Genomic DNA, 24,843 nt, shown 5'->3' with positions numbered 1-24,843 from the left:
GGCAGCAGATAATAGTTTGTTGCTTGGATATGGCAGTGTTAATGAAATATGAAAACAAAACCTACTTTTATAAAGGCTAGCAAACAACTACCAATATCTTCAGCGTACTGAATTACACCTTAATGATTGGATGGGAGATTATTCACCCCCGGGGATCACATCAGTCGCCCTGCTAGACCAGGGAAGAAATAGCCAGGGAATTGTTATGGCTAGGCTTGTATAAGGCCCTAGGGCCGATAGCCAAGTACCAACCTATGAACAACAGTAGTATATTTCACTAGCTCAAACTATGAAATTTCACAGTGAGCCAGTCAACAGCATGTAGCTCATTCAGTTTTTAGAAGTGTGTGTGTGTGTGTGTGTGTGTGTGTGTGTGTGTGTGTGTGTGTGTGTGTGTGTGTGTGTGTGTGTGTGTGTGTGTGTGTGTGTATATATATATATATATATATATATATATATATATATATATATATATATATATATATATATATATATATATATATATGTATCCATCCACAACCCTGTTTCCCTATTTTTTGCACATGGAGTTGGGGATGTCGTTTCAACAGTTAGTCATCTAGAACCTCAAGCAAAGGTTTACACTTCCAGGTGGCTAGCCCTCTCAGTGTTTGTGTGTGTGTGTGTGTGTGTGTGTGTGTGTGTGTGTGTGTGTGTGTGTGTGTGTGTGTGTGTGTGTGTGTGTGTGTGTGTGGAGATGTATAGATACATAGATCTATATGGTCAGGGTGGATATTTTTGTCTTTTCCACATATCTCAGACTTGTGGTTGATAGAAGTGTAGTCCAGCACTGGCTTATTAAGCAAAAGGGCTTTGACATATTTTCCTACCTGTAAATGGGAGGGATGACTTAACTTCATAACTGACAGTAGCAACTGTCCTTCATTTTAAGGTTTCCTGTTCAGTAGATCTGATGGTTGTCTTGTGGAAGAGCAGTTTCTTGTATTCCATTGCCTTTGACCATCAGAGCTCAGGGGTGTGGTCCATGTTTGTAGGGAGCCTCATTTGGGCATTCACTAGGGTTGGATTTTGCTTAGGATTCACCCATGTTATTGCCCAAAAGTGGTTTCAGAACAGTCTTTAAACCCAGCATGTTTACCTCCTGATTTTGCTGTTTTGGAATGGGAGGTCATAACCTTGACAAGCACGGTCAATTCAGATTCTTCATGAACAGTGTGCATGAGACATTTCTTGTGAGAGGGAAGGGCGCAGACATTGTGATTGGAGACCTAAGCTGTTGCAGTGCCGCCTTTGATGCCACAGTAATGCTGTGTACACCACCCTGACTTGATACTCTATTCTGACTTTGGTCAGTCAGATGTTTTTATGCTGAAAAACATGATCATGTTGTCCTCTTGGCTTCCACCAGGAAAAAGACAAGTACAGGAAACCAGTACCTTCCCAGGGGAAAAGACAGTACTGTCAGTTACTTAATCCATGGTCTTAAGATAGCCATGTGGTACCCAGCAGCTTTATCAGACTCCAGTTACTTGCTGTTTAGTGCATGCTTGTATGCCTGTCTGAGTCAAGATTTGGTTTCCAATGCCTGCAGTTGAGCTTACTCTCTTTGTCTACTGACTGACTGCCATGCAGCCTCACTCGTGCAGCCTTGTTATTAATTATTTTTAAGTATCTTGTGATTGCACTTGCAGGTAGCCTGTCTTGACTTATCTTTTAAAAAGAAATCTGAATTTGTCGTCTGAGTGTATTTTTTTTATTACTTAATGAAATCATGGTGTACACTACAGCATCGAATGATGTTAAGACTTGAGAAATTTGGTTCTAAAATGTGAAAAGCTAGTCCTCTGAAAGTCAGAGATTACCTTTCATCTGGTCCTGGTTCCAGCATTCTGGGTTGATTTTAAAAAAAAAGCATGCGGACTGCTAGACTAGTAACAACATAAGTGGCAAATATTCATTGAGAATTTCATTTTATGTGGCATTGTTTGTACTTGCTTGTAGAATGTGCATTGTTTTATACTGGCTGGAAAGTTAAAAGGGCATCTTAAGTAGACTTGTCCTGTCTGTTTGTATTGCAATTGGAGCCTCTGTAATGTTTCATAGGCTTCATTCACAGTCGTTTAATTAGTGCAAAACATTTACTTATGTAAAAGATTTGTTTTCTTCTTTTGCAGTATGCATCGCATCAGGAACAAAAGTGGCATTGTTTAATCGTCTTCGATCACAAACTGTTAGTACAAGATATTTACATGTAGAAGGTGGGAATTTTCATGCCAGTTCACAGCAGTGGGGAGCCTTTTACATTCACCTTCGTGAGTACCCACTTATAAGGAAGCCCTTTCATAGTTTTACCTCATTAATATTTAAGCAAAATTGTCAAAATTCTTAGTTGTATTTTATTCAGTTTACCCTGTTCAAAATGAAGTGTGGGTGCTATAAGTTTTTTAAGCATGAAACTTCAGGTTTTAGAACCACATAAGCTTCATCACACTTGACAACACAAAATCTTGTTTCTTTGTATTTAGAGTAACTAAAGCTGTCATTAAACAATATGGTCGAACAGCACAGGTAAGGTTGTTGCGAGGACTTTTCATCTTTGAAAGTGTCTGTCAGCAGATGTAACGTTTAGAATATTTGTCTACCAGCAACATGTTTTTAAGTTGATGGTTTTCATATAGCTCACTGTTGTAGTAGATGTTAATCGTGTTTCACTGTTGCAGTCATTACTCTTGGGTTATCCTGCTGGCAGGCTACCCGCAGTCGGCCAGATTCCAAAGTCTAGGTCCGGCATCGGTTGCTGTCACCTCTTCCCTGATGTCAGTGCACCAGGGGTATAAAAGAAGCAGCCGACGCCATTTTCTTCTTTCTTGCCACGCGGAGCCCGAAGCAAAAACAGTTCGCAAGTGCCGGTTGGCTGACTCCTGAGATTTTCAAATCAGAATTTCAGATCCGAAGTCTTCATTAAAGCAAAGTACCCCATTGGGGAAACTTTTTTCTTGCTCCAGACCGATGTCAGAAAAAGTTAACAATTGTATTTCTTGTGGGAAGCAAATACCTCATAAGGATTTTCACTCTTACTGTATTCCTTGCCTAGGCCCTGATCACAACGTTGCTAGTTGTCAGTTTTGTGCTAGATTTAACCAACGCACTATCAAGCGTCTGTTTGATTTTGCTTTTCATTACTTTGGCCGAAGATTTAACTATATAATGCCGTCGGATCAGCCGACAACCGCAGTTTACAAAAAACGCAAGGAAAAGGATAGGCATCCGAGGTCCAAAACCGACGAAGCCTCTTCTAGGCCAGTCGCCGGTTCTCAGTGAGGCGCTTTCGCAGCCCCTGGCGCCCGCTACCTCAGAGCCACAGGCTGCTTCCGACTCCCACGTGGAGCCGACTGGGCCTCTGGATACTCAAGGTATTGGACCCTTGGAAATCATTCCCTTAGATGGGTCCAGAGCCACTGAGCAGGCATCGGCTTCTGAGGGTGTCTTCAGACCTACACAGCTATATATTAAGCCATCCTCAGCTTCAAAGACAAAGACTAAAGCAGCATTAAAGACAAAGAAACAAGTACAGCATTCTCCTACTCAGACTACCATGCCTAAGAAACAAATGCTCAAAATGGCCGAAGACCTAATTACTTTGATCAGGGGTACCCATCCCCCACCTGATAAGAGGCCTAGGCAAGAGACAGAGTATGATTCTTCTGATCAGGTTTCCATTTCTTCTGATTCCTCTTCTGAACAAAATTACTCCATGCTTCCCTATGAGGATTCTGATGCTGAAGAATCCATTCCTTCAACCTCTCCTCCTGAGGATTATTCTTTTGGGGAAACCCTACATACCATGAGGGAACATTTCCACTGGGAGAGACAAGATTATTCTAAATCTAAGAAAAGGCTCAGAGACTTTCTACTTCTTCCTCAGCACAGACCCCTTGCAAATTGCAATTCCACCTTAACTAGACATTGTGGACGATGTATTCTCAGAGTCCGGCCTGTCCCCAGACTCTCTTCCCCCTGCACCTGCTAAGCCAGACAGATACTACAGGGTCCCAGATTCTCATAAATTCCTGTATAAAAACCCCTCTGCTGACCCAGAAACTATATCACCAGGTCCCAAGGGGGTTAAAGCTTCCACTGCAAAAAACCCTGTCCCCTCTGATAGGGATTCCAGGGCTGTAGACAGATGGGGGAAACAAGTCTACACTTCTGCTAACCTGGCTGTAAGGGCCTTAAATTGTCAGTTTCATATGCTTAAATATCAGCAATATTTAATGTCATTGCTTAAACAGAAAATGTTGACAAATACTGAATGTTCAGAAAACAAGGAATTGCAGGATTTATTGCATGCAGCTGAACAAGTGGGAAAGCATACTTTGCAGTCTGGTTATGATTCACTGGAGGCCTCCTGCAGGGCCACTGTTACAGGTTCTGTTATTAGAAGGCATGCTTGGTTAAAGGAACAAAATCTGCCTGATCATGTTAAAGCAAAATTATTAGATGCACCATTACAGCATGATACTTTGTTTGGTACTAAAGCATAAGTAGTATTGAAAAAATGGAGGATAAAGCAAAATCCATGCAGATAGTCAAGGATTTCTTACAGGTACAGCCACCCAGATTTAGCTGAAACTGGCCTTCTAAAATTGGTCCTTTCCAGTGTCAGACAGACCACAAAGAGGCAGATTCAGGCGTCCCAGAGGCAGAGGTCAGCCCCAAGGCTCATACAGGCCTAAACAATGGGGTGCTCCTACCTCCAAAAGCTGAGAAGACAAATCACAACCTTACAGTAAACCGTCCCAATGACTTTCCTCTACCAAATCCAAGCACTTTTCTTTTGGCAGCCCCTTTTGGGGGAAAACTAGCACTTTTTTCTTCAAATTGGCAAAGGATTACCCAAGACAAATGGGTCCTGAACATAGTGTCCCAAGGCTATAGGTTCCATTTCCACACTCTACCAAGGTCAAAGGGTATGCCAGACCTGCCACACAATCAATGGGCAGAGGCACAAAAACAAATTACAGCCCTCATGGACATGAGGGCCATTCAGCAAGTACCGCAACAAGGGCAGGGGCAAGGATTTTACTCCAGACTTTTCCTAGTACTCAGGACAAAACCTGAAGACCAATACTGGACATGTCTATTCTAAATTCATTTCTGGATGTTGACTCTGCAGCAGCTACTGCCCATGCTGGGCAAGAAGGCCTGGCTCATAACTTTGGACCTAAAAGACGCATACCTGCATGTCCCAATCAGGCAATCTTGCAGAAGATACCTCAGATTCATAGCTGGCTCAATGCATTACCAATTCTCTGCACTGCCCTTTGGCTTATCTACTGCGCCCAGGGTCTTCACAAAATGCCTGGCACCAGTAATTGCATTTTGCAGACAAAAGGGAATTCAAATATATCCCTACTTGGACGACTGCCTAATTCAAGCAGAGAACAAAGACATTCTTCTAAAGCATCTGGTGTTTGTAAAAAGATTACTAATTGGCCTTGGGTACACAGTAAACGAAAAGAAATCAAAACTAGTGCCCTCTCAAGAGATAATATTCCTGGGTGCAAGCCTAAATACAACTGCCAAGATGGCTTATCTCACACCAGACAGACAAAAGCAACTGGCTACTTACTTCAAGAATTTGGCAACAACAACCCACTTATCTGCAAGGAAAATCCTGCAGTCTTTGGGTTTCATGGCATCCTGCATTCTACTAATTCCATATGCCAGACTGCATATGAGGAAACTACAGTGGTATCTAAAAAATGTTTGGACTCAGCATTGCCACAGCCTGGAGACAGTAATTGCACTCATCCCCTGCTTGCAACAGGAGTTTAAATGGTGGGCAGAAGCCTGTCACCACAACAAGGGTCTGCCATTCAGTTTACCCACAGCCAGACAGACACTGACAACGGACGCATCAGATTATGCCTGGGGAGCCCATATGGCAGGAAAATGTATTCAGGGCACATGGCCTGCAAACCAGATGCATCTTCACATCAATCAAAAAGAGATGCTAGCTGTACAAAATGCCCTGACAGCTTTCAAGGACCTGCTTCATCCAGGACAATTACTGATAAAGACGGACAACACTACGGTTATGTGGTAAATAAACAAGCAGGGAGGTACACATTCCTACCCCCTCTGCAGACAAGCAGTGACCTTATGGGACACAGCATTGGCATCTCAAGTTCACCTGCAAGCACAATTCCTGCCAGGAAAAACAAATACTCTGGCAGACGAACTAAGCAGAAACATCATGGATCCCCACGAATGGAAACTGGATCCACAAGTCTTCAGCATGATAATAAAGAGATGGGGGATGCCCAGACAGATCTATTTGCCTTCCCTCACAACTGCCAATTACAGAGATTTTGCACAAGGATTTATCACAAGCAAGCATGGAAAGTGGACGCCCTATCCTTCAGCTGGAAAAATCTAACAGTATATGCTTTTCCCCCACTGCCTCTCCTTCCCAGGGTACTCCTAAAGGTCGGACAAGAGAAGCCAAACATACTGATTGCACCAGACTGACCACGCCAGCACTGGTACCCAATTCTGAAGAGCTTGTCTCAAGGTCCAGCATGGATATTGCCTCAAACTTCTCAATTGCTGACCCAACAAAACAGTCAGATCCTGCACAGCCAACACAGGACCTTAAATCTGGCAGCATGGCAGATAATGTAACCATTCAAAGCATTCCACTTATAAAAGCTGTTATGGACGTTATCTTGGAGGCCAGAAGGCTCAGTACCAGAAAATCTTATGCAGAAAAATGGAAGAGATTCTCCACTTGGAACCAGGAACAGGGCATTGACACGTGTGTACCAAATATCCCTCAGATTTTACAATACCTAACTGAGATGCTGCACAAAGGCCTTTCTTTCTCATCTATTAAGATTCATGCCGCTGCCATTAAAGCCCATTACGATACGGAACCACCTATCTTTTCTCATCCTTTGCTAACGCAGTACCTCAGAGGAGCCAAAAACATTAGGCCTTCAAGGAGAGCACCAATTCCGACCTGGGACCTCAATTATGTTTTGGAAAAACTCGCACTGCCTCCTTTTGAGCCAGCATCAACAGCAGATATAAAATTCTTATCCTGGAAAACAGCTTTGCTTCTAGCAATAACCTCTGCAAGACGAGTCTCAGAGCTGCAAGCACTCATGGCTGTGGAACCTTTCATCATTTTCCATCCAGACAGGGTTTCCTTGAGGACAAACCCTACATTTATGCCTAAGGTGGTGTCCAGTGTTGCCCTCAACCAAACCATTCACTTGCCAACCTTTTATCCTAATCCACAGAACAAGGGTGAGAAAATTCTGCATTCTTTGGACATACACAGGCAGCTAAGATTCTACTTGGACAGAACTAAAGATGTAATGGGATCCTATCTCGCCTACATTCATAACTGATGGGCTCGGAGCCGATCCATCGGCTCCGACTCGGCCAACTAATACACTAGAACGAAGTCTCTTATTGGCTGGGCTACTCCCTATCCCAGGATGCACTACACCTGCTTCCCCAGATCTCGTTTGCCGCTTTACAAGCTGGACGTGGTCTCGACTTGGCTGGAGCTAAGTGGTTTTCTTTACCTTTACTGGTCTTTGACCTTGGGTTTTTTCCTCTGAATATTGATAAAACAGCTGTTTTAACAGCTATTCTCTGTGAATTGTGTGTTTTTTTATAACTTGTGTGTGAAGTGATTATAGGTACTTTATTTCGCTGTCGGGCAAGGCCCGTTTAAGTTAGAGGGCCTTTGCCCTATTCTTTTTTAAGACTTGGTGTTATTATTATTATTTTTTCTTCGGGCTAAGCCCGTTTAAATTAGAGGGCTTGGACCGTTGTTTTTTGTGGTGTTGTGTGTGTTCACTGTGTTCTCTTTTGAGGTAAATCTCCCTCTCAAGAGCTCGTGCCTTGTTTCTCGCGCTATACAGTTGGCGCAAATATTGTTACATCATTCATTATGTCAAAAGAGCAGAAGTCAGGATTCAAGAAATGCACTCGGTGCAATTACAAAATGTCTATTACAGACAGTCATTCGATTTGCGTGTATTGTTTGGAGCCTAAACATCTACAGGAGACATGTAGTGTCTGTCATGCTTTCTCTTCTAGGGTTCTTCAAGAGCGCAAAAATAAACTCATCTTGACGGGTCTTATTAAGCCCTCTTTTGAAGAAGCTTTAGATCCTCCTGTTACCTCCAAAAAGAAAAGATCGTCGGCTCCGACAAGTCCGTCGGAACCGACTGCTAAAAGCAAAGTCGACCTCTTCTTCCTCGGCTCCACTGACTTCGGGCCGAGGGTCGGGTCTGCCTCGATACCTCTTTCCTCGGCTCCATTAGTTTCGAGCCGCAGGTTGGAGTATCGAGGCGAATCTCCTTCATCGGTTCCAATGGCTTCGAGCCGTGGAGGTGTGCAGCTCAGACTCTTCCCCTCGGCTCAAGAAAGCTCCTTCGGCCGATCGTTATTCATGCTGTGCCGGATCCGCGCCGATAGTGTTGGAGCCTTTCGAGCGGTCCCCTTCTCTCGGAGCCGAGAGGAAAGTCTTCTCGTCTGTCTACCTCCTCTAAATCTTCGAAACTGTCTGATTCGGATCTGGATAGGGTGATACAGAGGCTTTTCCAGTCTCCAGTTTTTGCTCAAATGGTCTCGGCTCCAGCCCAGTTGGCTTCGGAACCGATCCCCCCTCCGAAACATTCGATTCTCCTCCAACCCTCCTCAGAGCCATTGGAGTCAGTGATGGTGGAGCAATGCGGAGCCATACGGTCGGAGCCGAGACCCCTTCGAGGTCTGTCGGCTCCGACTATGGTTCCTACCCTGTCCTCTGGTTCAGGGTTTGGTACTGGGACTTCCTCAGCCGGGCCTGAGGGGAACACTTTGGGGCTGGGTGCCTCGGTGCCTAGTCTTCCCCTCGGAGCATCGGCTGCCGGAATTCCCAGTGCCATCGTGGCCTCTAGACCAGTGATCTCCATGGAGTCTGGAGGTCCGGCCTTTGAGGCCATGAGGAGTGCGCTGGCCATGCCTTTGCCGGCTCAGCAGGCTTCTACCTCACAGTCCCTAGACCTGGAGACTGGTGCTTCTGTTGTGTTGCAGTCCCCCGGCAGCAGGGCCCCAGGGCCTGAGGATACCCCCATCGGGGGTTCCCTTCTTCCGGGGGGTCCGTCCGAAACTGCTTCGGACAAGCCCCCATGGAAGAAATTGTGCAAGAGGAAGCACGTGGACTCCCAAGATGAGTCTGTTACATCGGATACTGACCTCGATGACGCGGAAGGGTCCCCCAAATCATCTTTGGATGATATCTTTCTCAGATATCCTGGAGATTCTGAGACAGAGAGGAGATTGGCAGGCCAAAACCCCTTCAGCTGAGGAGTCAGTCTTCCTCAAGGCCTTCGGGGCCCAGCCTCCACCTCCTGGGTGTCTCCGCCTGATGAACTCCTTGATTTGGTTTCTCGAAGGGCGTGGGAACATCCTGATTCTGTGGAACCGGTGCCTGCGAGACCCAATAAGTTTCTTTCAGCCCCCCCCCCAGAAGGAATTTCTGACGAAAGGTGTTCCAGTAGATGCTATGGTGGTGGCTTCTGCCACACAGCAGGACGTGGCAGAGGCTTCAACGTCTGTCCACCCTCCTAATAAGGATTCCAGGAGCATGGATAGGTACGGAAGCGTACCCTGTCTTCAGCGGCCTTTACCTTACGGTCGCTGAATTATTTATGTCATTTTACCAGGCTCCAAAGGGACCTCCTTAAAGAGTTAAATGACTCTTACTGGTAATCTACCTGAGGCGCTGGCCCTGCTGTTGGCTTCAGATGACTACCTTGTTCTCTATCGTGAACTCGTCCATGAGGCTCATTTCAGATGCGGCCGAGGCAGTAGAGCAGGAACAGGCGTTGCCCTCAGGAGACACGCCTGGTTACGCTTTGTGTTCATTTCGGAGGCCTTCAAGTCTTCTTTCACGACGCCCCTTTGATGGGTCATCTTTGTTTGGACCCAAGGTGAAGGACACACTAACTCGGTGCGAGCAGGAGGGCAAGACTTGCCGTTGGGGCCCGTTTTTCCGCTCCTTCTAGACCTTACCCCAAGGCCCAGAGAGGAGGGAAAATGTGGTTCAGAAAATCTCAGAAGTCTTTCCCTACTCCACCCAGTGATTCCCCCTCCAGAGGCAGGGGGGGGGGATTCAGGAAGACGCCGCCCCAGAGGCGGCAGAGGCCCCCGTAACTCTGGAGACAGCGATTCCTTTCGTGGTTCTTCCTACAACCAGCGTCCCTGAGTTGTTGCCCGACTGTGCAGCTCCGGAGCCAGTCGGGGGTCGGTTTGCGGCGCACCCACAAGCTTGGGAATCCATAACAAGCGATCAGTGGGTGCTTCGTGACATTACCGGAGGCTATCTCATCCCCTTCAACAAGCCCCCCCTTTCCTTAAGGGAAATCCCGGACGTACCACCCAGTCAGCGGGATCAAGCAGCAGTAGAGGTTTCAAAGCTGCTAGAAAAAGGAGCCATCCAGCCTGTCCCCACCGACCAGATCGGATCAGGAACTTACTCAAGATTATTTTTGGTACCAAAAAAGACAGGGGACTTCAGGCCCATTTTGGACCTCAGTTCATTGAATCGTTTTGTGCAAAAGTCCAAATTCAATGGTCACCCTTCAATCCATTCTTCCATTGCTGGAGAAGGATGCATGGATGTGCTCCATAGATCTCCAGGACGCTTACTATCACATTCTGATAGCTCAAGAGTCCAGGAGACACTTACGCTCGCCGAGTCCGTCATTTCAATTCCGAGCACTGCCCTTTGGTCTCACCACAGCCCCTAGGGGGTTCAGCAGGTGTCAGGCAGTGGTGACAGCGCACCTGAGGAGACTAGGATTCCAAGTGTTTCCATAACTAGACGACTGGCTCCTTACTGCCACCTCCGAGCATCTACTATTCCAGGCCAACGCCACATTCACCTTGGGCGCTTTCTTGGGGATTACGTTCAATTGGCAAAAATCTGTACTACAGCCATCTCAGCGTATTACTTTTATAGGCAGACTTAGACACAAGAAGGATGCGCCTTCTTACCGCAGCAAGAATTCAGGTTCTGCAAAACCAAATCAAATCCTGTCTCCCCTATCAAGAGCTCCGCCCATCTGATACTACAACTGTTGGGCTCGATGGCGCCAACCATACTCTTAGTCCCTTAGCCAGACTTCACATGCGAATTTTGCAATGGCTCCTGTCGGTTCAATGGTCCTATCAGGAACTTCCCTTGAACCATTTAGTCATGATCACGGAGAGTTGCCGTCGGGATCTGCGGTGGCTCCTCCAATCCAATCTCGACCAGGGACCCTTTATTCCTCAACCCCGCTGCCACTGTGACCACGGACGCCTCCCAGGTAGGGTGGGGGTCATTACCTGGACAGGTCGCTCCAAGGCACATGGCAAAGCCAGGAAACGATTTGCATATCAATATCCTGGAGATGAGAGCGGTACTCTTGGTACTGCAAGCTCTCCATCACGCCTCCGCAAGGTCCGATTGCTATCCAATCCGACAACATGTCGGTGGTTTGGTATATAAACAAGCAAGGTGGAACCAGATCTTACCCACTGTGCAGAGAAGCCATGAGACTTTGGCACTGGGGTAGCTACCAACCGCTTTCTAATGGCAACGCATACCGGGAAATCCAATGTGATTGCGGACAGATTAAGCTGGACCATTCTCTTACCCCACGAGTGGTCCCTCAACCAGAGAGTGGCTGCGAAAATTTTCGCCAAATGGGGCCTCCCTTGCGACCTCTTTGCCAGCCCTCACAATGCGGTGCAGAGAGTTCTTCATGCTGTTCCTCCCAGGGACGCTCTGACCCACATTTGGCCCCCCGGTCTTCTTTATGCCTTCCCTCCGGTTCCCCTCCTACCGAGGGTGATACAGAAGGCCATTTACCTGGAGAGCGAGATGATTTTGATTGCCCCGCACTGGCCTCGTCAAGTTTGGTTTCCTTTCCTACAGAGGCATGCGGTAGAAGGTCCATGGTTTCTGGACCCGGTGCCAGACCTGTTGACTCATCAGTCAGGATGGCTTCACCCGTCTCTCAGGTCTTTGAAGTTGGCAGCATGGTTACTCCACTTCCATCCTTAGTCCGAGACAATTCCCTTTCTCCGGAGGTGATCCACATATTGTCTTCTTCTCATAAACCTTCCACTGTCAAACTTTATTCCAGCAAATGGAAAAGGTTCGCCTTCTGGGCTCAGAAACGAGGTATAGACCCCCTTACTGCCCCAGTATCGGAGGTTCTGAATTTCTTGGCCTCTCTTTTTCAGTTGGGCTCTTCAGTTTCCACCATTAAGGTTCAGCTAGCGGCTATCTCTAATTTTCATGCTTCCTTTGAACCTTCAATGATGTCTCACAAACTTTGTAAGGCTTTCCTTAAAGGAGCATGGCTCCTTAGGCCTCCAATATCTCACCCTGTCCCCTTGGGACTTGAATATGGTTCTTGCTGCCTTAACTGCCCGCCCTTCGAACCAGCTGCTACCTGATTTGAAATTTCTGTCCTGAAAACGGCCTTTTAGTGGCCATAACTTCGCCAGGCGGGTTTCAGAACTTCAAGCTCTTTGTTCTGATCCTCCCTATTTGATTTTTCACAAACATAGAGTGTCCTTGAAATTAAACCCTCCTTTTTACCAAAAGTAGCCTCTTCTTTCTGTATTCAACAAACTATAGAGCTCCTGTGTTTTTCCAGAGTTCTCTAATAACGCAGAATATATCTTGCATCAATTGGACGCCCATAGACAACTGCGTTTTACTTGAATAGAACCGCTCAGACGCTGAAATCAAATCAACTGTTTGTTTCCTTTGCAATAAACAAATTGGGTCAACCAGTAGCTAAAACCTCCATAGCTAAATGGATTAAAGATTGTATCTCTTTCATTTATTCACAGGCTAACAAAGAGCTTCCCTTTCCAGTCAAGGCTCATTCTACCAGGGCAATAGCTACTTCTGTAGCTTTTCACTCCAAATTATCAATAGATGATATTTGTGCTGCTACCTGGACTTCTCCGCACACTTTCATTTCTCATTACAAATTGGATGTGGTTTCTCGAGGCAGGGCTTCTTTTGGTTCCACAGTTCTCAGGAGTGTTTTCCAATGAGCCACCCGATTTAGGTGCTAGGACGCTGTCCCATCAGTTATGAATGTAGGCGAGATAGATCCCATTACATCTTTTAGTTATGTACTTACCATAACTTCGGATGTATGGGATCCATCTCGCCACATTCATGCACTCCACCCTCCTTCCCCTTCCATTCAGATTTAGAGGAGATGTAGTTCCATTTGGAGATCTTCTCTTGAAGAACTTTAGTTGGTTGTAGTGACTACTATTTTTTCTGTGTTTGCATGTATGTATGAAAGCGAACAAACAAGATCTGGGGAAGCAGGTGTAGTGCATCCTGGGATAGGGAGTAGCCCAGCCAATAAGAGACTTCGTTCTAGTGTATTAGTTGGCCGAGTCGGAGCCGATGGATCGGCTCCGAGCCCATCAGTTATGAACGTAGGCGAGATGGATCCCATACATCCGAAGTTATGGTAAGTACATAACTAAAAGTTTTCAGAAAGACTGAGCAACTTGTAGTGTTATTTGCTGCAGGTTCACAGGGAAAGGCTATCTCAAAACAGACCATTTCTAAATGGATAGGCCATTGCATCCGTTTCTGCTATTTACAACATGGCAAATCAGTGCCTAAGGACATTAGGCCTCATTCCACCAGAGCAGCAGCCACTTCAGCAGCCTTCCTCAGAGGAGTACCAACCAGAAATATCTTAGAGGCTGCAACTTGGAGTTCAGTGCACACCTTCACAAAGCACTACCATTTACCTCTCTATTCTAAGTCCAGAGCAGGCTTTGCCACTGCAGTTCTGCAGGACCTCATAGCCTCTCCAAATCCTATTTAGACCGGCCACCCTCCCTCAGCTTTGGGATTCAACCCAAGAGTAATGACTGCAACAGTGAAACACAATGAACATAGTACAGCTGTGTACCTACCATAAATGTAGATGTTCGAGTGTATTCACTGTTGCAGTCCAGGTTACTCACCCACCATCCCCCCTTTCCTTTGAGGGACTTATCTACACTTCTCTATCCTATACTACCTTTTTGGTGTATTTGCTTGTAGATGAAGGACATGATATTTTTGTGCATGTATTTTTATTGGCATATTCTTTCAGCCTTCCAATTTAGGGGCACCTGACATCTGGGGCAAGAAAAAGTGAAGAAAATGGCATCGGCTGCTTCTTTTATACCCCTGGCGCACTGACATCAGGGAAGAGGCGACAGCAACCGACGCCGGACCTAGACTTTGGAATCTAGCCGACTGCGGGTAACCTGCCAGCAGGATAACCCAAGAGTAATGACTGCAACAGTGAATACATTCGAACATCTACATTTATGGTAGGTACACAACTGTACTTTGTTGCTACTCGGTCTTGTGCTGCAGAAGGTCCAATGTCTGGTCCAGCTTTCAGAGGTTCTTATTCTTTCTGACCCAGATTGGACAGACATGCTTCTCAGGGGATGTTATTATGTACCTTTCATAAAACTGGTGTCTACCCATGCTGTTTTAGATCTTTCTTGCTATAGTATGGGGTACATGATCTGTAGTTCTTTCCGTATAGTCTAGCATCCTTCATCATGCTCCAAAGGTCAGTCCACGTTATCATTTGTGTTCTTGTTTGATATTTTGTTTAGTTTTATGGGTCAGATGACCAAGGATAGGTTAGACTAAATCTGCTCCTAATGAAGAAAGGCAAGTCATGTTCTTTCTTAGATCTCTTTTACAGTATTCCAGATGTTCTTTGTGTTTCATTGTTGCAGTCATCACATTTGGGTTATCCTGCCAGGCGTAGCCGTCAGTCTGCCCGAATACCAGAAGCATAGTATTTCTGCGTCGGTTGCTCTCGCTCCAGGACTGACATCAGGTCGTCAGTGGTATAAAATCAGGCAGCCGACGCCATTACGTCAGTCTTTCTTGCCAAGGAGCCTGAAGCAGAAGCAGTTGGCACAAGTGCCAGTCGGCCGCTACCTGAGTTTTCGTTTCCGAATTGAAGTTGAAGCTTTCTAAAACTAAGTACCCTGTTGGGAATCCTTTTTTCTTGCTCTAAGAGATGTCAGAAAAAGTTAACAATTGTCATTGCACCGAGACTTCCGTTCTTACTGCATCACCTGTTTAGGCCCAGACCACGAAGTCCCCCGCTGTCGCTTTTGTGCTTTGTTCAACACCAGAACTCTACGTCGTCAGACCATTATTGTAGCTAGATATTTTTGCTCTTAGTCCTTTAAATCCGATATGGCTTCGCTAAGCCATCCGACTACCAATCTGAAAAAAAAAGAAAGGATAAAGACAGACCGCACTGGTCCAAAACTGCCGACGACGCTTCCGTTAAGTCGTCAGTTCCCGGGCCTCCGTGAGGTGCTTTTGCAGCCCCTGATGCCCGATTTGCAGGCCGCTACATAGACCCTTTCGGAGTCCGGTATGCCGCGAGACTCTGACTAAGGATCCTGCGAATGTCTCTACCTTGGATGGGTCCGGAGCCGCTGAGCAGGCACCAGCTTCTGTGGAAGTACTTTGCACTACCGATACTTGACACAGACCGATGACTTCTTTCGTGTCTTCAGTTCTTTCTAAAACCGCCAAGTTTCTAAGGCCTAGGGTACGAACCACACCCAAAAAACTGATGACCCAAGCTCAGGCACCTACTTCCTTGCCTCAGTCTCAAATGCTTAAAATGGTGCAAGAGCTTATTATGCTTATTAGGGGAAGCCAGGCTACCTCTTCCAAAAGAGAGACATATCCCCAGTAGTTTTATCTGAACCGGAGTCCGATGACTGATACATCTGAATATGAAGATATGCCACCCCGCACTGCTTATGAGGATTCTGATGCAGAGGAAGCCATTCCTTCTGCCTCTCTATCTGAGGATTTCTCATTTGGGGAAGCCCTATATACTTTAAGGGAGCATTTCCAATGGGAATGTCAGGACTACCCTCAGTCAAAAAAGAGATCCGGTGAATTCTTAGATCTACCACAGCACAGACCTTTGGCCATTCCTCCTGTCCTGGATGTTGTGGATGATGTTTTTATGGAATCCAGTCTGACTCCTGACACCCTTTCTCCTGCTCCCAGGAAACTTGACTGGTATTACAGAGTCCCTAATTCTCACAAATTTCTTTTCAAAAATCCTACTGCTGACCCTGAGGTCATCTCTCAAGGACCTAAAGGAATCAAAGCAACTTAAGCTAAGAATCCCACCCCCACAGATAGGGATTCCTGAGCATTAGACAGATGGGGTAAAAAGTATACACCTCTGCTACTCTTGCTATTAGAGCATTAAATTGTCAATTCCATGTGCTGAAATAGCAGCATACCATGGAACTCCTCAAACAAAAAAATGTCTTCTTTTCCTGCTTGTGCAAAATATAAAGAATTACAAGAGTTAATGCATTCTGCAAGTCAAGTAACTAAGCACACCTTACAGTGTGGTTTTGACACCATAGAAGCATCTTGCAGGGCAGCAGTCACTGGTTCTGTCCTTAGAAGGCATGCTTGGGTTAAGGAACAGACCTTGCCAGACACTATGTCAAATCAAAATTATTGGACGCACCCTTGAACAAAGACAACTTATTTGGCACCAAGACAGAAGAGGTCTTAAAAAAGATGGAAGAAAAAGCTAAATCTCTGCAGACAGACTTCTTACAGGTCCAGAAACCAAGGATGTTCTTCGTGTTTCACTGTTGCAGTCATCACATTTGGGTTATCTGCTTGCAGTAGCCCTCAGTTGGCCTGATTAACAAAGTCTTGGGTCCTGCGTCGGTTGCTGTCTCTTCTTCTGTGACATCAAGTCGTCAGGGGTATAAAACATGCAGCTGATGCCATTACATCAGTCTTTCTTGCCATGCGGTGCCCAAAGCAGAAGCAGTTGCAAGTGCCGGTCAGCTGACTCCTGAAATTTTCGTTTTCGAGTTTCAGAACTGAAGTCTTCAACTAAAAGCCAAGTACCCCGTTGGGGAAAGTTTTTCTTGCTCTAAACCAATGTCAGTAAAAGTAAATAATTGCATTACTTGTGGAAAGCAAATACCTCATAAAGATTTTCATTTGTACTGTATTCCTTGCCTAGGCCCTGACCACGACGCATCTTGCTGTCGGTTTTGTGCCTTATTTAAACCACAAACTATCCGTCGGTGTATTTTCACTTCTAAATATTTTGGTGCTCGGTTCAATTATCCTGATATGTCTTTGGTAAGCCATCCGACTACCGACATTCCGAAAAACACAAAGACAGAGACAGGCCGCCTAGGTCCAAAGCTGCCGACCACGCTTCTCTTAAGCCAGTCGCCAGTTCGCTGGTATTCAGGTGCTTTCGCAGCCCCTGATACCCGCTACTTCAGATTCCCAGGCCTTTACTGAGCCCTATTCAGAGTCCGGTATGCCACAAGATGGTTCAACTGTGGAACCTGCAGATGTCTCTACCTTGGATGGGTCCGGAGCCGTTGTGCAGGCACTGGCTTCTGAGGGTGTATTCAGGCCTACTGACGTGTATTAAACTGACGCCATCTTCTTCAAGGCATAAAACTCGAACCATGCCTAGAAAACTGACACCCAGACTGCATGGTCAGGCCCCTTATGCCTGAAAAACAAATGATAATGGCTGAAGACCTTATTACTTTAATCAGGGGAAGCCAGCCGTCCCCCTCTAAGAGACCTAGGACTGAGTTTGCTTATGATACTTCTGACCAGGATTCTGAATTTTCTGTTTCCCCTGCTGACCAGGATTTACCCTTATCTACCGATGAGGATTCTGATGCTGAGGACTCTATTCTCTCTGCTTCTCCCCCAGAGGATTTCTCTTTTGATGAAACCCTGCATACTCTCAGGGAGCATTTCGTTGGGAAAGTCAGGAATTCTCTGATTCTATAAAGAGACTTGGGGATTTCTTACTACCGCCCCAGCACAGGCCTTTAGCCATACCTCCTGTACTAGACATTGTTGATGCCTTTTCGGAATCTAGCTTGGCCCCTGATTCTTTACCTCCTGCTCCCAGAAAACCTGATAAATATTACAGGGTCCCTGACTCTCACAAGTTCCTTTTTAAAAATCCTACTGCGGATCCTGAGACCATTTCACAGGAACCCAAGAGCATTAAAGCTACTACCAAAAATCAAACCGTCTCTGATAAAGACTCCAGGGCGCTTGATAGATGGGGTAAGAAGGTATACACTTCTGCAACTTTGGCCATTAGGGCCTTAAACTGCCAGTTTCATATGTTAAAGTATCAGCAGCATATTATTGGATTGCTTAAACAGAAAATGATGATTCCAGAATGTGCTGAAAATAAGGATTTACAGGATTTTCTGCATTCAGCTGAACAAGTTGGAAAACATACTTTGCAAAGTGGTTTTGATTCACTAGAGGCATCTTGCAGGGCTGCTGTCAGTGGGTCTGTACTTAGAAGGCATGCTTGGCTTAAGGAGCAATCCTTACCAGATCATGTTAAAGGGAAATTACTGGATGCTCCCTTAAACCAGGACCGCCTGTTTGGCAACAAGGCAAAAGAAGTTCTTAAAAAGATGGAGGGAAAAGCTAAATCTATGCAAACTGTTAGATTTTTTTACAAGTACAACCTCCAAGGTTTAGTAGGCATTGGCCTTCCAAGAATTGGTCCTTTCCTTACTTTTCCAGACCTTCTCCAGTTTTCATTGTATTTGATATCTCTTCTTCAAATGATTTCTTATTAACCTGATTTGTCAGTGTATATATTACTATAATTTCATTTTTTATATTTCTTTGTAATTTTTTTATGCTAACACTTTGTCTTGGAACTTATCTCCCAGGGCCTCTACTGAAAATGGACATATATCCAGTTAGACTAGCCCGGTCAGCAAATGTAAAATAAATAAATAAATAAAATTCTCAGTCCAAACCCAGATCCAGCAGAGCTCCCAGGCTTCAGTCCCAGGGTACGCACAGGACTAAGCAGTGGGGGGCCTCAATTTCCAAACCTGGGAGTAATAAAACTCCCCCTATGGTAAACTGTCTCAATGACTTCTTTTTAAAACTTCCAAGCACTTCTCAACTGACTGCCCCTTTGGGGGGAAAGATTGCTCTTCATGCAAAGAACTGGGAACTCATTACCCAGGACAAATGGGTTTTAAATGTACTGTCCCAGGGATACAGATTTCACTTCCACACGTTACCAACACCAAGCGGATGGCCAGATTTACCCCCAAATCAGTGGGCAGAGTCCCAAAAGCAAGTCCTTCCTCTCTTAAGCATGAGGGCTATTCACTTGGTACCAGAAGAGGAAAAGAGACAAGGTTTCTACTCGAGACTTTTCCTTGTACCCAGAAAAGGCCGTTCATGGTGTCCTATCCTGAACCTGTCTACTCTAAACACCTTTTTGGTGATTCCAAAATTCAAGATGCTAACTCTTCACCAGTTGCTCCCTATGCTAGGCAAAGATGCCTGGTTGGCAACAATAGATTTAAAGGAAGCATGAATGCACATCCCAATCAGGGAATCTTGCAGAAGATACCTACGCTTCAAAGCATGCTACACGTGCTATCAGTTCTCTGCACTGCCCTTTGGCTTATCTACTGCGCCCAGGGTATTCACAAAGTGTCTAGCTCCAGTCATTGCATTTTGCAGGCAAAAAAATATTCAAATATACCCATACCTGGACAATTGTCTAATTCAGGCAGAAAGCCAGGACATACTTTTGAATCATCTGGCCTTTGTACAAAGGGTGCTAACTTGTCTAGGGTACACCATAAAGGAAAAGAAATCACACCTGGTACCCTGTCAACAAATTATATTACTGGGAGCAAGCTTGAATACAACTTCCCATATGGCTTTCCTCACGCCAGAGAAACAAATTCATTTGACAACCTACTTCAAACAAATGGCCACAAAAACCCTGCTATCTGCAAGGCAAATACTACAAGCCTTGGGGTTCATGGCCTCCTGCATTCTTCTAATTCCATATGCAAGACTGCATATGAGGAAACTGCAATGGTATCTAAATAGACTATGGTGTCAACATTCTCAGGATCTAGAAGCAATGATTCCTATCATACCTTGCCTACACCTAGAGTTTTTTTTGGTGGGCAGAGGCCTGCCACCAAAACAAGGGACTACCATTCACTCTACCCCCTGCCGCCCAAACTGTTAACAAAAGACGCTTCAGACTATGCATGAGGGGCTCACCTGGCAGGAAGTGCATTCAGGGCAAATGGAACCCAAGTCAAATGCACCTGCATATCAATCAAAAAGAAATGTTAGCTGTACAGAATGCTCTGACAGCCTTCAAGGACCACATTCTTCCAGGACAGTTAATGGTAAAAATGGACAAACACCACTGTTATGTGGTGCATAAAGAAGCAGGGAGGGTACACATTCTTACCCCCTCTGCAGACTAGCCATGGCATTGTGGAACACAGCCCTGAGCTACCAAGTGCATCTACAAGCTCAATTCCTGCCAGAAGAACTAAATACACTAGCAGACGAACTAAGCAGAAACCTCATGGACCCACACGAGTGGAAACTGGAACCAAAGATTTACAAAATGTTGACAAGCAAATGGGGGATCCCAGATATGAACCTGTTTGCCTCGCCCTACAACTATCAGTTGGACAAATTTTGCACAAGGACTCCCCACAAACAAGCTTGGAAAGTGGATGCCCTGTCCTTTAGCTGAAAAAACCTATCAGTTTATGCTTCTCCTCCTCTGCCTCTGCTCTCCAAAGTACTACTAAAGATCAAGCGAGACAAACCAAGGACGATTTTGATTGTACCAGACTGGCCACGCCAACACTGGTACCCCCTCTTGCGCAGTGTCACTTTTGGCCCCATGGCACCTGCCTCAGACTCCTACCCTATTGTCTCAGCAGGAGAACCAGATCCTGCACCCTCAGCTTCAAACACTGAACCTAGCAGCCTGGCTAATTACCTAATCTCTCCTTTACCATCCCTCAGTAAACCAGTGATGGATATCATTTTAGAGGCAAGGAGGCCTAGTACTAGAAAATCTTATGCTGAAAAATGGAAAAGATTCTGTGCCTGGAACCATTCTCAAGGGATGAGCACAGCAGTGCCCAATTTACCTCAGATTTTACAATACTTAATTGAGATGCTTTACAAGGGCCTTTCTTTCTCCTCCATCAAATTTCATGCCTCAGCCATTTCAGCTCATAACACAGAACCTCCCCTCTTCTCTCATCCACTCCTCAAGCAGTTCCTCAGAGGGGCCAGACATTTATGACCACCAAGGAGTGCTCCAACTCTAGCCTGGGACCCTAACTTTGTATTGGAGAAATTCACTCTTCCTCCTTTCGAGCCAGCTGCTACGGCAGACTTAAAATTCCTTTCTTGGAAAATAGCTTTCCCTTTAGCAATCACTTCAGCAAGAAGGGTATCTGGATTACAGGCCCTCATGGCAGTGGAGCCTCTCATCATCTTTCATGCGGACAGGGTGTCCCTCAGGACCAATCTCCTTCATGCCCAAGGTGGTATCTAGTGTGGCACTTAATCAGTCCATTCATTTGCCAACCGTCTTTCCTAACCCACAGAACAAAGGGGAAGGGATACTGCACTCCTTAGATGTGCACAGACAACTTAGATTCTACTTGGTCAGGACTAAACCTCAAAGGACATCTGACCAACTTCTGGTGGCATTTGCTGCAGGGGCAGAGGGGAAGGCTATTTCAAAGCAAACCATTTCCAAATGGATAGGCCATTGCATTCATTTCTGCTACAAGCACCATGGGAAACCTATCCCACAGGGGATCAGACCCCACTCAAGCAGGGCTGCATCTACCTCTACAGCTTTTCTCAGAGGCGTCCCTATCAGGGACATCCTAGAAGCTGCTACCTGAAGTTCTGTACATACTTTCACCAAGCATTACCATCTGCCAATTTTCTCTAAATCCAGAGCTGGCTTTGCCACTGCAGTCTTGCAGGGCCTTATAGCTGGTCCTAATGCTATCTAAATTCCTCCTCCCATCCTTAGCTTTGGGAATCTACCCAAATGTGATAACTGCAACAGTGAAACATGAAGAACACTGTACAGTTGTGTACACTTACCATAAATGTAGATGTCCGAGTGTATTCACTGTTGCAGTCCTGGTTAACCTCCCTCCAGCCCCCTTACTACTTTTGGCTATACCTCTACTCTCCCTTACTATGCTCAAAAGCTTTTTGGTGTATTTGTTTTTTTGTTGGAGGTATAACCTTGTATATATATATATATATATATATATATATAGATTTAATTGCTTCCCATTAGAGGGGCACCTGACATCTGGGGCAAGAAAAACTGATGTAATGGCGTTGGCTGCATGTTTTATACCCCTGACGACCTGACGTCACGGAAGAAGGGACAGCAACCGACACAGGACCCAAGACTTTGATAATCAGGCCGACTGAGGGCTACTGCAAGCAGATAACCCAAATGTGATGACTGCAACAGTGAATACACTCGAACATCTACAATTATGGTAAGTGTACACAACTGTACTTTCAGTAGGCATTGCCCTTCCAAGCACTGGTCCTTTCCTGGCCCCTCCAGGCAAGCTCAGCCCAGACCCAGGGGAAGCAGACTCCCCCAAACAGCAGCCCCAGGGAATGCAGAGATCTAAGCAATGAAGTTCCTCCTCTTCAAAAACGGAGTTCAAAGCCACCCCCTTATGATAAGAACTCACAATGACTTTTCACTTCCACCCCTTACGTCTGCCCACCTGCTTGTGCCCCTAGGAGGAAAACTCTCCTTCCACGCAAGCAACTGGGCCACCATTACCAATGACTGATGGGTCCTCAACATAGTGTCCCAGAGATACAAATTTTATTTCCACACTCTACCAACCCCAAAAGGATTCCCAGATCTTCCTCCAAACCAGTGGGAAGAGGCCAAAAAGCAAGTCTTTTCCCCCCTCTTCTTGAGGGCAATACAGCATGCTCCTGCAGAACAGATAGGCCAAGGTTTCTACTCTAGACTCTTCCTGGTACCCAGAAAAGAGGGCACATGGCACCCCATCATTGATCTATCCATTCTAAACACTTTTCTGGTGATAGCAAAATTCATAATGCTCGCCCTCCAGCAGCTTATACCAATGCTTTCCAAGGATGCTTGGTTAGCCACCCTAGACCTAAAAGAGGCCTACCTACACATCCCAATCAGGGAATCATGCAGGAAATACCTACATTTTAGGGCAGGATCTGTGCACTTTCAGTTCTCTGTGCTTCCCTTTGTCTTATCCACTGCTCCTAGAGTTTTCACAAAATGCCTGGCTCCTGCCATTGCTTTTTGCAGACAAAGAAATATTCAAATTTACCCATACTTAGATGGCTGCCTGATTCAGGCAGTCAATCAGGAAAAGCTGCTTCAGCACCTGACTTTTGTAAAGGACCTACTGACCTCCCTGAGGTGTACTATCAACGAAAAGAAATCAAACTAGTCCCCACACAAAAAATTGTATTCCTGGGAGCAAGCCTGGAAACAGCATCCCAGATGGCATTCCTTACTCCAGAAAAACAAGCCTACCTGACAGGCTACTTCTCTCAACTATCCACCAGAACCCAGTTATCCGCAAAGAAAATCCTGCAAGCTGTAGGGTTCATGGCCTCCTGCAATCCTGCTCATTCTGTATGCCAGACTGCATATGAGGAAACTCCAGTGGTACCTAAAAAGCCTTTGATGTCAACACTCTCAAGACCTGGAAACTCTCATACCAATGATACTTTCTCTAAGGAAAGATTTTCTTTGGTGGGCAGCAGCATGTAACCACAAAAAGGGACTTCCCTTCTCACAACCCCATGCAACCCAGACCATCACCACAGATGCATGAGACTATGCCGGTGATGCACACCTGGACGCCAGAGCCCAAATCAAATACATCTGCACATCAACCAAAAAGAGATGCTAGCTGTTCAGCATGCCCTGACAGCTTTCAGACCCCTACTCGACCCGGATCTTCTGCTGATCAAAACAGACAACACCACAATGATGTGGTATATCAACAAGCAGTGAGGGACTCACTTTTATGCTCTCTGCAGGCTTGCTATGACCCTTTGGCACACGGCCTCAGCCATGCAACTACACCTGCTACCACAATTCCTGCCAGGCTGTCTAAACTCTCTGGCAGACAACTTGAGCAGAAACTTGCTAGACCACAGAGCCCTCACCCTTGTAACCCAGAAATGGGACACCCCGAAGGTTGACCTCTTTGCCTCCCACTCCAATCAGCTTAGCAATTTCTGCACCAGGGAACTTCACAGCAAGGCCTAGAAAGTGGGTGTTCTATCCTTCCAGTGGGTAAACCTCTCGGTCTATGCATTTCCCCCTCTACCACCCATTCCAAGGGTACTGCTCAAAATAAGGGAGGAATAACTGAGGGCAATCCTGATTGCCCCAGACTGGCTACGTCAGCACTGGTACCCACTGCTGCGCAGCCTGTCACCCCTGCCATCATGGCATCGACCTCAGATCCCAACACTCCTGACCCAGGGGAATGGAGAATTCATGCATCCCCAATTGCAGACCCTCAACCTGGCTTATTCCCTGACCTCTCCTCAAGCTGGCAGCCTAAGCAAACAAGTCCTAGATGTTATACATGAGGCCAGACGCCCCAGCACTACAAAATCCTATGCTGACAAGTGGAAAAGGTTTTGCACCTGGATCCAGGCTAAGGGAGCCAAAACAGCACAGCCCTCCCCACCTCTCATCCTGGATTACCTAGCAGACCTACTACACAGGGGGGTCTATCCTTCTGTTCTATTAAAATTCATGCCTTTGCCATCTTTGCTCATTACAGCACAGAGCCACCTCTCTTCTCGCATCCTCTCAT

At 45.9% G+C, this 24,843-nt stretch overlaps 1 protein-coding gene across 3 annotated transcripts in view; it reads left to right on the top strand.

Moving 5' to 3' along the window:
- RBPJ (recombination signal binding protein for immunoglobulin kappa J region) overlaps positions 1-24,843 on the top strand; it is a 1,681,970-nt gene that overhangs the window by 1,059,208 nt on the left and 597,919 nt on the right. For 2 of the 3 annotated variants that reach the window (XM_044062154.1, XM_044062155.1), the window contains exon 6: positions 2,154-2,291. The exons of the other annotated variant lie outside the window; for it this stretch is intronic. In XM_044062154.1, the coding sequence (XP_043918089.1) occupies positions 2,154-2,291 (138 nt within the window). The remainder of the gene's footprint in view (positions 1-2,153; positions 2,292-24,843) is intronic. 3 annotated transcript variants of the gene reach the window in all.

This window comes from Protopterus annectens, chromosome 2.part1 (assembly GCF_019279795.1).
Source record: "Protopterus annectens isolate FY-2018-M chromosome 2.part1, PAN1.0, whole genome shotgun sequence".
Classification (NCBI taxonomy): domain Eukaryota; kingdom Metazoa; phylum Chordata; order Ceratodontiformes; family Protopteridae; genus Protopterus; species Protopterus annectens.
Note: the sequence above shows the minus strand (reverse complement) of the source record. Positions and strands in the feature narration are given on the sequence as shown.